This window comes from Zootoca vivipara, chromosome 2 (genome assembly GCF_965207765.1).
Source record: "Zootoca vivipara chromosome 2, rZooViv2.hap1.1, whole genome shotgun sequence".
NCBI classification, from domain to species: domain Eukaryota; kingdom Metazoa; phylum Chordata; class Lepidosauria; order Squamata; family Lacertidae; genus Zootoca; species Zootoca vivipara.
The window spans coordinates 98376075-98388757 of NC_142584.1; the positions used below are offsets into that span (position 1 = coordinate 98376075).

At 45.3% G+C, this 12683-nt stretch overlaps 1 protein-coding gene and 1 long non-coding RNA gene across 5 annotated transcripts in view; one reads left to right on the plus strand and one right to left on the minus strand.

The window, feature by feature from the left end:
• PRICKLE2 (prickle planar cell polarity protein 2) overlaps nt 1-3252 on the plus strand; it is a 127525-nt gene extending 124273 nt beyond the window's left edge. For both annotated transcript variants that reach the window (XM_035106742.3, XM_088663315.1), the window contains one exon: nt 477-3252. In XM_035106742.3, the coding sequence (XP_034962633.2) occupies nt 477-1345 (869 nt within the window). In that variant the 3' untranslated portion in view covers nt 1346-3252. The remainder of the gene's footprint in view (nt 1-476) is intronic.
• LOC148686981 (uncharacterized) lies at nt 1669-11912 on the minus strand. Of its 3 annotated transcripts, none has more exons than XR_015948473.1 (3): nt 11655-11912; nt 9354-9462; nt 1669-1788 (listed from the first exon to the last, which is right to left on the minus strand). It is a non-coding gene; the product is annotated as an uncharacterized LOC148686981 (long non-coding RNA). The 3 variants fall into 3 exon arrangements; XR_015948474.1 differs by having other exon boundaries at nt 9354-9535; XR_015948475.1 differs by having other exon boundaries at nt 9354-9937.
• Nucleotides 11913-12683: the final 771 nt, after the last annotated feature.

Consider the following 12683-nt stretch of genomic DNA (forward strand, 5'->3'; position numbering starts at 1 on the left):
CACCTCCTTTGATGGAGCTCAATGGGGACAGTCGCCTAATAGCCCCTGTCCCATCATACCAGTCCCCGTCCTTTGTACCGTCTAAGTCAGGGGTCCCCAAACTAAGGCCCAGGGGCTGGATGCGACCCAATCGCCTTCTAAATCCAGCCCACGGACGGTCTAGGAATCAGCATGTTTTTACATGAGTAGAATGTGTCCTTTTATTTAAAATGCATCTCTGGGTTATTTATGGGTCATAGGAATTTGTTCATATTTCCCCCAAAAAAATATAGTCCGGCCCCCCACAAGGTCTGAGGGACAGTGGACTAGCCCCCTGCTGAAAAAGTTTGCTGGCCCCTGGTCTAAGTAATGAAAAACTCTCAGTAATGTATTACATACACACAATGCACGCTATTGCAGTCTAATACCACTGGAGAAATGAACAGAAATCACAGCCTTTAATTCTTTTTCTTCCCCCTCCTCCTTGTTTCCAAAAGGACTCTCTGTGGATGGTGGGGCCAAGCGGCAAGAGCATCTCTCTCGATTTTCCATGCCTGATCTAAGCAAAGATTCTGGGATGAATGTCTCAGAGAAGCTGAGCAACATGGGGACCCTGAATTCCTCTGTCCAGTTCAGGAGTGCCGAGTCTGTTCGGAGCCTACTCTCCGCTCAACAGTACCAAGATATGGAAGCCAACCTGCACGACCTCACTAACCCCATTGGGTACAGGGACACACCATCCCGTGGAAGGATGCACCAGAGCTTTGACTATGATGGTGGGATGCCAGGGAAAAAGCTGGCTGGGCAAGAAGGTGCCCGGCATCCCCCCATGAGCGAGCGCACTCCGAGACGAACTAACCTCCGAGATGACGACCGGCGGTATCGCCCCCACAGGCCGCGGCGGTCAAGGCGCTCCCGCTCAGATAACGCCCTTCACCTCGCCAGCGAGCAGAGCTACAAGTTGAAAGAAAGGCCCTCTCTGCGAGCCAGGGAAGACTACGATCAGTTCTTGCAGCAGAGAAGTTGCCGAGAGACCGCAGAGCAGGGCGCACGAAGAAATCTGTATGGCCAGTGTCCAAGGACCGTGTCTGACCTTGCTTTGCAGAACCACTTTAGCGAGAGGTGGGGACCCTACTTTGCTGAATACGACTGGTGCTCGACCTGCTCCTCCTCCTCCGAATCTGACAACGAAGGCTACTTCCTTGGGGAACCAATCCCGCAACCCAGCCGCCTCCAGTACGTCACCGGCGAAGAGCTCCTTCACAAATACGGCTCCTACAGCATGCCTAAGTCTTCCACGCTAGGTGGTCGAGGACAGTTACACAGCCGGAAAAGGCAAAAGAGCAAAAACTGCATCATAGCATAACCACGTTGCCCAAGCACAGTGTTGGAGAATGTAACTACTTCATCAACTTGCACTGTTGTAGGTCTTAAAAGTGCTTTTTATTGTAACGGAAATACCTGGCGAGCGGGGAGCTGTAAGAAGGAGGTCATAGACAAGGGTCTATAAATAGTCATAATCGTTGGCATGGTGAATATGTTTTGCACATTTTATTTTGGGCATGGAGGGAGGGATAAAATTTATTTTAGCATGTAATCGTCACAAATTTACCTCCTTCCCACAAGTAGCTGCCACCCACTTAATACACAGTTCACCCTCATCTTTTAAGTTGCCATTGTTTTCTATAACCAGCAGTTAGCTTCTAGTTAATTTTTTTTCTCTCTCTCTTCTCTCTCTTGTTTTTCATTTTCATCACCTGCTTTTGGCCATTCTCCTGCCAGATTGTGTAAGTTATTTCCATTATTGTTCTGTAAATGCAAAGAAAATGAGAGTTTGGAGAAAAATATTTTTGTATTTTGTAATATCAGAGGAATTTCTGTATCTTAGGAGTCCCTGGGAAACTCGTGTGTATCCATCATGCTTTTCAGCTAGAGCTAAACGAACAGAGCTTCAGAACCCTTTATCTTTTGCCATCAGATTTTTTTTTTCTGGATCAGCAAGGCTTTCCTTTCTGCACCTGCTTTAAAAGCAAAAGAGCCTCTTCTAAATACATTAGCTCTTGCGGAGGCCTACTGGGTTGCTTTTAAAAAATAGTAATAATAATAATGATAATAATAATCTACTAACACTTGCATTTTATGTTATTCTGTAAAACAAATACAGGCGTCTGTTACCGAAACAAAATAAAAAAAAATATGTTGCTGTTTTTCCAACTACATTTAAGAAAAACCCATAACCACCAAATGTTTGGAAAAGAACCCAGGTCTAAGAAGGAAGTTTACATCTATTTGGAGAGGGCTGGAGTCGCTAAAAAAAAAATTCAGCTACTTTTGGGAGGATAGACCGAAACAGTTGTAAATGGTGCAGTTGTGTGGTGTCAGCATGAAGTTGTTTTGAGTATAGAATTGTTTTCTGGTGCTCTAGTTTCCTGGCATATGTAAACTGCTGTTCATTACCAAGAGGTATCTTCAACACTGCCTTCTTCTGAAATTCATAATGAAACGAATACATCCTAATCATGTCAGACGTAAAGCCTACCCTTGGGAGATAAACACTTCAAACCCATTACGAAGGCAGTTTGAAAGGCCTATCCTCAGGGTAGAATGGAGTCCATTCTTTGGAAGTAGAACAAAGCAACAACCGCTTCAACATGGTAGTTATATACATAGGGCTCAAAGTGTATTGTGTGCTATGGTGGATGTGATTTTTTTCTCTGTATGCTTTAAACAATTGGGAGATTGACACCCAGACGTGTTCTATATTGTTTTCAGATGAGACAGCGGGAAAGAAGGAAATTCTTTTTTTCTTCCCCCCCCCCCCTTTTGGTTGTTGTACTTTTTACTATAGGGCTGTAAAACGGGTTTCAGTAGACCCCCCAGCTAAATAGGATCTTGCCAGCTTACAACACCTGTGGAGAACTGGATGGCTCTGTTAGAACAAGAGTCAATGGGATGGCAAAACCCAAATTGGTGTGAGTGGAATGGGGCAGACAAGCAAGCAGACAGGGGTGGGAGCCCTGACTCTCCAGCTGGACCTAAGAAATCGGGTCTTTGGGCTTGCTCCAGCTCCACTGTAGAACAGGCCTTGGATCAATGTACTTGTAATGCTGAGGGAACAGATGGCCTTGCCTATTGGAAAGCAGTGACTTGGAAGGAAATCTCAGATGCGGATGTATCCATAGCACAGCTAAGAATCTTTCTGTTGTGCATAAGGAGAATGTGATAATTATGGTTTTTTTTTCCAAAAAAAAATAAAGAAAGAAAACGAAAGAAGGTGATGTATAAAAAGAAAGACTTTCTTGGCTTCGGTGATTGAACATATTGGCCCAAACTGAAAATATATTGGTGTTTTTTTTTTACAGGAGATTCTATTCGCTGTCATCTCATTAGGGGGTATATATTTATTTCCTTTTGACTCATTTTATGCTTAGTGGAATAGAATCCACAGTGTCTATTCTGATGTGCCCCATTAACAGCTCACAAGAACACAGTTCCCAATGCATTTCAATGCAGCTTAAGCACACAAAGCTGTCCATGACATATAAGAGAGCAAGGGAACTTGTGTGGGCTGCAGGTTCACCCCATAACCCCTGGATCTTGGGAATGCCCGTACGGTCTGCAATAAACATTTGACTTACACTCACAGGTGGACACATGCTGCAATTTCCCATTTCGTCTATCACACATTGTTGACTAGCCATGGTTTGTACAAACTGACACTTCCTGTGTTGTTTTTTTCACTTCTTGGGCAGAACCACGATGACCATGCTAACAACATTAAATGGATTAGAAATGGTAGACATAAACGGGAAATTTAGAGGGGAGGGAACCTAGATATGGTTTACTAACTGTATGAGCATGATTCATTTATGCCAGGGTGGACCCTGTGGCCCTACAGACATTGGTGGACCCCAGGTCTCATTTTCCCTGACCCTTGGGCATGCTGACTGAGGCTGAAAAGGGTTGGCAATCCAACGACACCTGAAGAACCACCCCTGATTTATGCCCTGGTCAAATCAGTTCTTAAGTTTGCATTAAGGCATCAAAAAGTTGGCATATTACATATTAGGCCCAAAGCAACTATTGTGACTGAACCTCCTGGAAAGCAATGATACTAGTACAGTGGTACCTCTACTTATGAATTTAATGCGTTCCGAATGCACATTTGTAAGTCGAAAAAAATTGTAAGTCGAATCCCATAGGAATTCATTGGGAGAAAAAAATCGTAAGTAGAAGCAACCCTATCTAAAAATTCGTAAGTAGAAAAAATCCTATCTAAACCACATCCAAGATGGCGGATGGAGCTCCATTCGTAAGTAGAGTTATTCGTAAGTAGAGGTACCACTGTACTAGTGCTACTACTATTAGCACTAAATTTTATTTATGAAACATTTTATATGAAAAATGCAGCCTGCATTGAACAGTACTACAAGTACATACCCTAACTACGTTTTATGCATTCGTTTTTTAAATGACCATTTTAATAATAAGATCTTTAAAAATGCAGTTTATCAAGGTGTGACTCAATCAGACATGATTTGAGGATTGCTGTCTATAAAGCTGCAATTTTCAGCCCGCTTACCTGGGAGCAAACCCGTTTAACTCAACAGGACTTGCTTCTGAGTAAACATGCATAGCATTAGGCTGTAAATCCCTTAGATGTCTTTAATGTGCAGTTTTCAGATAACCAAAGGAATGGTTTGTAATTTGGAGGGAGTTGCATTTGCATAATACCTTTATCGGTAGTCCATAATTGCCAATAATTACATATAATTACTCCATGAAATTACATACAGATTGTTAATTGGGGACAGATCGTTAACTGGTGTTAATCAGCATATTCCAGGGAGGTGTAAAGATTCATGGCGATGCATCAAGGAGAGGGAAAACACGCATGTGCTGAATTTGACAACCGTCACTCTCTGGTGCACTGGTGAAATCCCCCAAATACCAAATGTAAGCCTGTGATTCCACCCTTAACTTCATAAAAATTTCTATAGCAATTTTAGAGGTTAATGGTGTCAGTCAAAGAAAGAAGGAAGTAGCCAAGAGTTGGCAACATGTTGAATCCTTTATCTGTCCAAAGAACAGATTAAGATGTGCGAGTTGGCAAGTGGAAACAATTTACTAATGCCATGGGTAGCTCAACACCAAATACTATTGCATGAACAAAGGCTACATATAGTCTTAATATTCCATGAAGCCAGGCTAAACCAACAGCTCAATTCTGCACATGCCTCTTGAGAAGTAAGTCTTACTGAGTTTCAACAGGACCTACTACCAGATAAGCATATAGTGCAGCCTACCAAACACAATAAGACTTCCAAGTAATGATGCCACAGTTGGTCAACAAGATGTATAAAGCTGCTTATATGAAGCCCAAACAGGCTGGCTGGTCAAGTGAATTCAGAAGGCCAGGGCAGCTACCTTTGACAGGGCAAGTCAGTCCCAGTGCCAGCTGTGTGCCATTATCATTTCCCAACTGAGCTTGTGTCCAAGTCACCTTATCAGAAAACCATCTAAATGAGTGTTTCTCCCCCCCCCCCTATGTGTGTGTGTGTGTGTGTGTGTGTGTATATATATATATAAATCCTGCACACATAATCCATTTACACATACCATGTTTCCTGCTCCTATTAGGCGCAATTGGCTGTTACCATGAGATCAAGTCCACATAAGTCCATTGATTAGAAGAATGTGAATGGAAGAAGCAGCCTTTATGCCATCCTTGCCATCATTGTACCTGGCTTCTCCCCTGGTGCTTAAGTGGATATTTGCCTGGAGGATGAACCCGGCCATAGACAGGTCTAATGAATTCCTCCAGGCTTATGATAAATACAGATAAATACCTCGGTTTACAAACACAATTGGTTCTGGAAGTCTGTACTTAACCTGAAGCGAACTTTCCCATTGAAAATAATGGAAAGTGGATTAATCCGTTCCAGACGGTCCATAGAGTACTTAACCTGAAGCGTACTTAACCTGAAGCGAGCTTTCCCATTGAAAGTAATGGAAAGTGGATTAATCCGTTCCAGACGGGTCTGCGGAGTACTCAACCTGAAGTGTACTTAACCCAAGGTATGAGTGTAATTGGTTCCAGAAGTCCGTACTTAACCTGAAGCGAACTTTCCCATTGAAAGTAATGGAAAGTGGATTAATCCGTTCCAGACGGTCCTTAGAGTACTTAACCTAAAGCGTACTTAACCTGAAGCGAGCTTTCCCATTGAAAGTAATGGAAAGTGGATTAATTTGTTCCAGATGGGTCCGTGGAGTACTTAAACTGAAAATACTCAAACCGAGGCGTACGTAAACCCAGGTATGACTGTACTACAGATGAATCACTGGTGTTAATGAATTGGATCCCAAACAAGTGGAAGCTAAAGCAAACCACACCCACATTTTGGGGCCATCTGTACTCTACAGAGAAAACTGAGGGTTGGCTCCTGTTACAAAGGCTGCGATCAAAGCAAGACGAAAGCAAGGACACCTAGACATGCTTTTATTGCAAGAAGTCCATCAATGGAAAGGGTTTGCAGAAAAACGAATCCTAAGGCAGCAAGGGCTTGGAGAGAGCAATTTAGTGCACTTGGGTCATCAAAATGCGGGGAGTTGCGATAATCGGAGCTAAGAAAATGACTGTATGCCATAAGAGAAGGCGGCATACAGTGGCAGGCAGGTATTGTAATAGGCAGTTTGTAAGGAGAGCCGATAACAGTAGTCTTTGTATACTTGTCCAATAAGGCTCTGTCTTATTTTCTCAGGGAAATGCTTAACAAGGTAGAGAACTTCAAACAAGGGGTGGTAGTCCTTGGAAGTGGAGACTTAAATGACGCAAAGGATACTAACATGGGCACAAGAAAGAGGGGTAGGATAGTCCAGGCACAGGTTCCCTCTAAAATAGCCAACGTTATTGCAGATTGTGGTCTTGTTAACAGAGAATAATAGAATGGTAGAGTTGGAAAGGACCCAAGGGCCATCTTGTCCTACAATGCAGGAATCTCAGCTAAAGCACCCATGACAGATGGCCATCCAACCTCTGCTTAGAAACCTCCGAGGAAGGAGAGTCCTCCACCTCCCGAGGAAGACCATTCCACTGTCAAACAGCTCTTGGTGAGGGTGCATATACCTGGGTGTTTCAGAATGGTTTAGTTGAGATTCCTGCATTGCAGGGGGTTGGGCTAGATGACCCTCGGGGGGGGTCCCTTCTAACTCAATGATGCTATGATTTGCAAGTCCGTTCACTGCCAGGCTTGCTCTTAAGAGCCTATTCATCTGAAAGATGCAGTAACATAGTTCAGCAGGGTGTGTGCCCACAAAGGGGGCTGCAGAATTGGAAAGATGAAATGTGGGGTGCTCTGTGCGCCACGGAGATTCCGTGTTCCACGAAAAGAAAGCTGCAACTCCTTAACGTTAGCCGTTGCTCCACCGTGGAGTCTTGGGACAGAGCGACGGCCATCTGTGAAGTCGCCAGAAGAAAGCTGTGTGTGGCACCAAACCCAGGGGCTCTTTCCTCCTCGTCTATATGACAGCTGTTTCCATTTTGAGGGCCTCGGAGGAACATCTGCAAGAAATCAAGTGCAGGACTCCATGCTGCAGCTATATGCCAAATTCCAGCGTGCAAGTTCTTAGCCGGTTTGTGTGTGAGCCTCTCTCTAAGTTCTTGAAAACCGGGCTGTGTCAAAATGCACCTAACCCTGTTTGGATCATCTGATCTACATCTGTATCTTTTTAGCAGTATTTTATTTTATTTTAAAAAATGCGATTCTGCCTTTCCAGCCCTTCCAAGGATCGGAGCAATGAGCACTTTTTGTTGGGGGAGAAGAAAGCTGCCTCAATTAGTTGTGCAAAATCTTGGCTGCTGGCTGCCAGCATCGACGAATCAACTAACAGTTGTCCTGCATGAAAAGGGCAAGATCTGGATTTAAATGGAAATATGTGGGGCGGGCCTGTACGAAAAGGCAATCTGGAAGAGCTCTTCTATTGGTTCGTGTGATCTGGAGATGAACCCTTGAATTCCACTGAGATAAAACACATTATCTAAGAGCATAAATACATAAGAAGAGACTGGCAGTCTGGCATCCTGCTCTCACCCTGGCCAACCAAATGTTTTTAGGGAAGCTCAAACACAGGACCTGCACCCCATAGCATTCTCCCTACTTGGAAGTCCCAGCAGCTGGCATTCCTGTACCTCCACTGCCTCCCGCTTGAAAACACAGGAGATGAGAGTGCTCTTGTGCTCAGGTCCTGCTTGCGGTATTCCCAGAGGTATCTGGTTAGCCCCTGTGAGAACAGGATGCCAGACGAGATGGGTCATTGGCCTGATCCAGCAGGCTTTTCTTACGTTCAGGAACAGATTCCTAAAAATAGAGACCGTTCCTGGTAAATTGGAACAGTCGGAACATACGGCTAAGCCTTATCTGCAGGTTCCTCTTCCCAAAATTGGAGAGTGATTGCTATAAAAGAACACATACACACATCAAAAGCAGAATAAGAGCCCCACCACTTTCAGTAGGAAATATGTCAAGGCCTGTTTGTCTAGCGTCCACTTCATTCCTTCCAACATGCCTCCCCCTCCCTCTTGTTTGGGTATTGCCCCCACATTCGCAGAAGAGGTAAAAGGTAAAGGACCCCTGGATGGTTAGGTCCAGTCAAAGGCAACTCTGGAGTTGCGGCACTCATCCCGCTTTCAGACAGGGAGCCAGCGTTTGTCCACAGACAGCTTTCCGGGTCATGTGGGCAGCATGGCTAAACCGCTTCAGGCACAGCAGGACACCGTGATGAGTGCCAGAGTGCACGGAAACGACGTTTACCTACCCACCGCAGTGGTACCTATTTATCTACATGCATAGGTGTACTTTCAGACTGCTAGGTTGGCAGGAGCTGGGACAGAGCAACGGGAGCTCACCCCGTCGACAGATTCAAACTGCCGGCCTTCGGATCGGTAAGCCCCAGAGGCTCAGTGGTTTAGACCCCAGCGCCGCCCGCTGTGTGAGTCAAAAAGCTCACAGGGGTTAAGCCGGGATCATTTCCATGATTCAAAATATTCACAGGTAGGTAGCCGTGTTGGTCTGACGCAGTCAAAACAAAATAAAAAAATCCTTCCAGTAGAGACCAACTAAGTTTGTCATAGGTATGAGCTTTCGTGTGCATGCACACTTCTTCAGATACCATGCACACAAAAGCTCATACCTATGACAAACTTAGTTGGTCTCTAAGGTGCTACTGGAAGGATTTTTTTTATTTTGTTTCAAAATATTCAGTTTTGCAGCACTGCAGACTGTGAGCGATGCTTTACATTGGCATTGTGAAACACCAGCACGCTCACACCCAAGTCCCAGCTGAATTCAGAACTTTTGGGTCACTGCATTCCTAACCTTCATAGCAAAGGTCTGTGGGTTTGATGCCACATGTCTGGCGAAAAGATTCCTGCATTTCAGGGGCTTGGACTAGAGGACTCTCGTGATCTCTTCCAACTCTGCAATTCTGTGATTCAAAGAAGGAAACCTGGTAACTCTTAACACATATGCCTTAAACAAGATTCTTGGATGCAAGCAACCTACAAGAGAGAGAGCAGCAGCAAAGAGTTAAAATGTATTTTTTGCCCACCCCACCCCCACCCCGGGCTCTGTGAGACATTTGCTATCAGGTACGTGAGGAAACTGTTAACGCTTCCTGCTCATCTATGATTAACTGCTTCTGACACAATGGATGGAAGGAGCTACACCAGCCGGCCGTGTTCTGCTTTGTAGCCATCTGGCCCCGCTTGCTGCATCCCTCTTTCTGCACAGGCCACGCTCTGGACGACCTGCGAAAGGGCAGATGTGTGCCTTCGAAAGGTATTTCCCTCAGAGCGTTCCTTGTCGTAGGAAATCGTGACCTCAATCTCCTCCTCCTTATTCCCTTAAAAGGTGGCTGGGCCGAAGGCGAGACGCAATCGAGACGCAGCTGATTTCATGTGCTGGAAGAGTAAGATAGCATCTCTCTTGAGGAACATTCTCAAGGGTTAGTTACAGGTAGGTAGCTGTGTTGGTCTGCCATAGTTGAAACAAATTAAAAAAATTCCTTCCAGTAGCACCTTAAGAGACCAACTAAGTTTGTCATTGGTATGAGCTTTCGTGTGCATGCACACTTCTTCAGATACACTGAAACAGAAGTCACAAGACCCTTATATATAGTGAGAGGGTGGGGAGGGGTATTACTCAGCAACTTCTCTTTCCAGTCTATTTCTGAAATTCTTTTATAATAAGACAGCTACTTTGAGATTTTGTATAGAATGTCCTGGGAGATTGAAGTGTTCTCCTACTGGTCTCTCTGTCTTGTGATTCCTGATGTCAGATTTACCGTATGTCCATTTATCCTTTGGCAGAAGGACAGATCGTGAAGCTGAGGCTCCAATACTTTGGGCACCTCATGAGAAGAGATGACTCCCTGGAAAAGACCCTGATGATGGGAAAGATTGAGGGCACTAGGAGAAGGGGACGACAGAGGACGAGATGGTTGGACAGTGTTCTTGAAGCTACGAACATGAGTTTGACCAAACTGCGGGAGGCAGTGGAAGACAGGAGTGCCTGGCGTGCTATGGTCCATGGGGTCACGAAGAGTCGGACACGACTAAACGACTAAACAACAAAAACAAATCCTTTGGCGTAGAGTTTGGCCTGTTTGTCCAATATAGAGACCTGAAGGGCACTGTTGGCATTTGATGGCATACACAAATGTTGTGAAAGAGAAGTTGCTGAATTGCAACTTATTACCAAACTTAAAACCATGGAAAGACCTGGTCTGAACAGAGATATTGGATTATTATCTCATTATACACAATAAAGCTATTTTTAGCCATCTCACCCCTTGCTTTTTCCTGTAAGACCAATTGCAGTCGTTAACATTCGTCAACAGGTTTACCACACTTATCAGCCAATCACCCATTCCCACCACCCTTCTGAGTAATACCCGCACCCCCACCCACCCACTATATATAAGGGTCTGGTGGCTTCTGTTTCAGTGTATCTGAAGAAGTGTGCATGCACACGAAAGCTCATACCAATGACAAACTTAGTTGGTCTCTAAGGTGCTACTGGAATGATTTTTTTAAATTTTATTCTCAAGGGTGTTTTCAGGTATTGGGCCTGAGACCAAATAAGAACATGCGGATGCAACAAACATGTTTGCAAGCATTATTGTTATACAGACTGTGGCATGAGCTTGTCAGGGAACGGGTGCCAGCTTCTGCTCCAGGACAAGGGTGCCCTCACTTGCATCCACTGCTTGTTTATTCAATTTATACTCCCACCTTTCCTCTGAGGAGCTCAAGGTCACATACCGTGCTCTCCCTTCTCCTCGTTTTATCCTCACAGAAACCCTGTGAGGTAGGCTAGGCTGAGAGACTGTGACTGGCCCAAGATCACCCAAAAAGCTTTAGGCTGAGTGGGGATTCGAACCCTCCTCTCCCTGGTCATAGCACAGCACTCTAACCACTGCACCACTGTGGGCTCACCCTGCAATACCATTCTTTTCGGTAGACACAATTTGGGTGATGACAAGGGACCCACGGGTGGAATTTCTCCTCTCCTACCAATGCAAATATGCTCCAGGGATTCCAAACTACATTGGTAATTGTGAATTTAGAACCAGATGTATCCACCCATCTAAATTGTCCTGGAGTGATCAAAACCAACCTGGAATGATCTTGGGTTGCCTTTGTGTGCCGTAGAAGCACTGGGGTATGACTTGCCATTGATGATGAAGAGGGGGCTGCTGCTTTTTCTCCTTTCTCTTCCTCCGACTCCCTCGGTTTTTTTTTATTTCCCCATCATGTGTGCCGGAGAGGGGGCGATGAAGAACAAGGTAGCCAGTGTGCTGCTGAAACAAGGTCTGGACTTGTGTTTGCAGCTGGGGAGATTTAATGAGGCTGCGTGCTGGCCAGCTTCCTTATTGACAGGGCTGTCTGAGCTTGGATGGTCAAGGTGTTTGTTCTGGTGATGAGTTGCCTGGCAGCCAGCGTCTCGGGCACCCAAGCGGCTCTGGCTATTCAGAAGTAGCTAGCCAGTGGCATTGAAGCAAGGCTTGGCTCGATGCTTCGCTGTTTTCATCAGAGCGGCATAACAGCTGAGGCCCAGCCCTGCTAAGCAAGTATGGCACGAGAAGCTTTTTCTGCGAAGACTCCCCAGCCATACAGAGACCAGCTTCCTCTTCCTTGGTCTCATCCCTATGATTCTTGGTTGTAACCCTGAGGTATGGTCAGGCTAATGGAACAAGCGGAACAGCACACCCTCCAACACTTGGGAGCCAAAATCTGGGACGTCGTCTTCCCAGATCCCACCCTCCCATTCTTTATTGCAGAAGCATGATGGCGGCCATTTGGGTTGCCATGATCTCACAGGATTTGGGGCCTGTTCCCCCCCTCAAAAAAGTGCTTTTGGGGGGCACAAGATTATGGCCCTGAAACAAGTGGGGTTTTTCGGGGGAGCGGAATCATGAATCATAGAATCATAGAGTTGGAAGAGACCACAAGGGCCATCCAGTCCAACCCCCTGCCAAGCAGGAAACACCATCAAAGCATTCTTGACATATGCCTGTCAAGCCTCTGCTTAAAGACCTCCAAAGAAGGAGACTCCACCACACTCCTTGGTAGCAAATTCCACTGCCGAACAGCTCTTACTGTCAGGAAGTTCTTCCTAATGTTTAGGTGGAATCTTCTTTCTTGT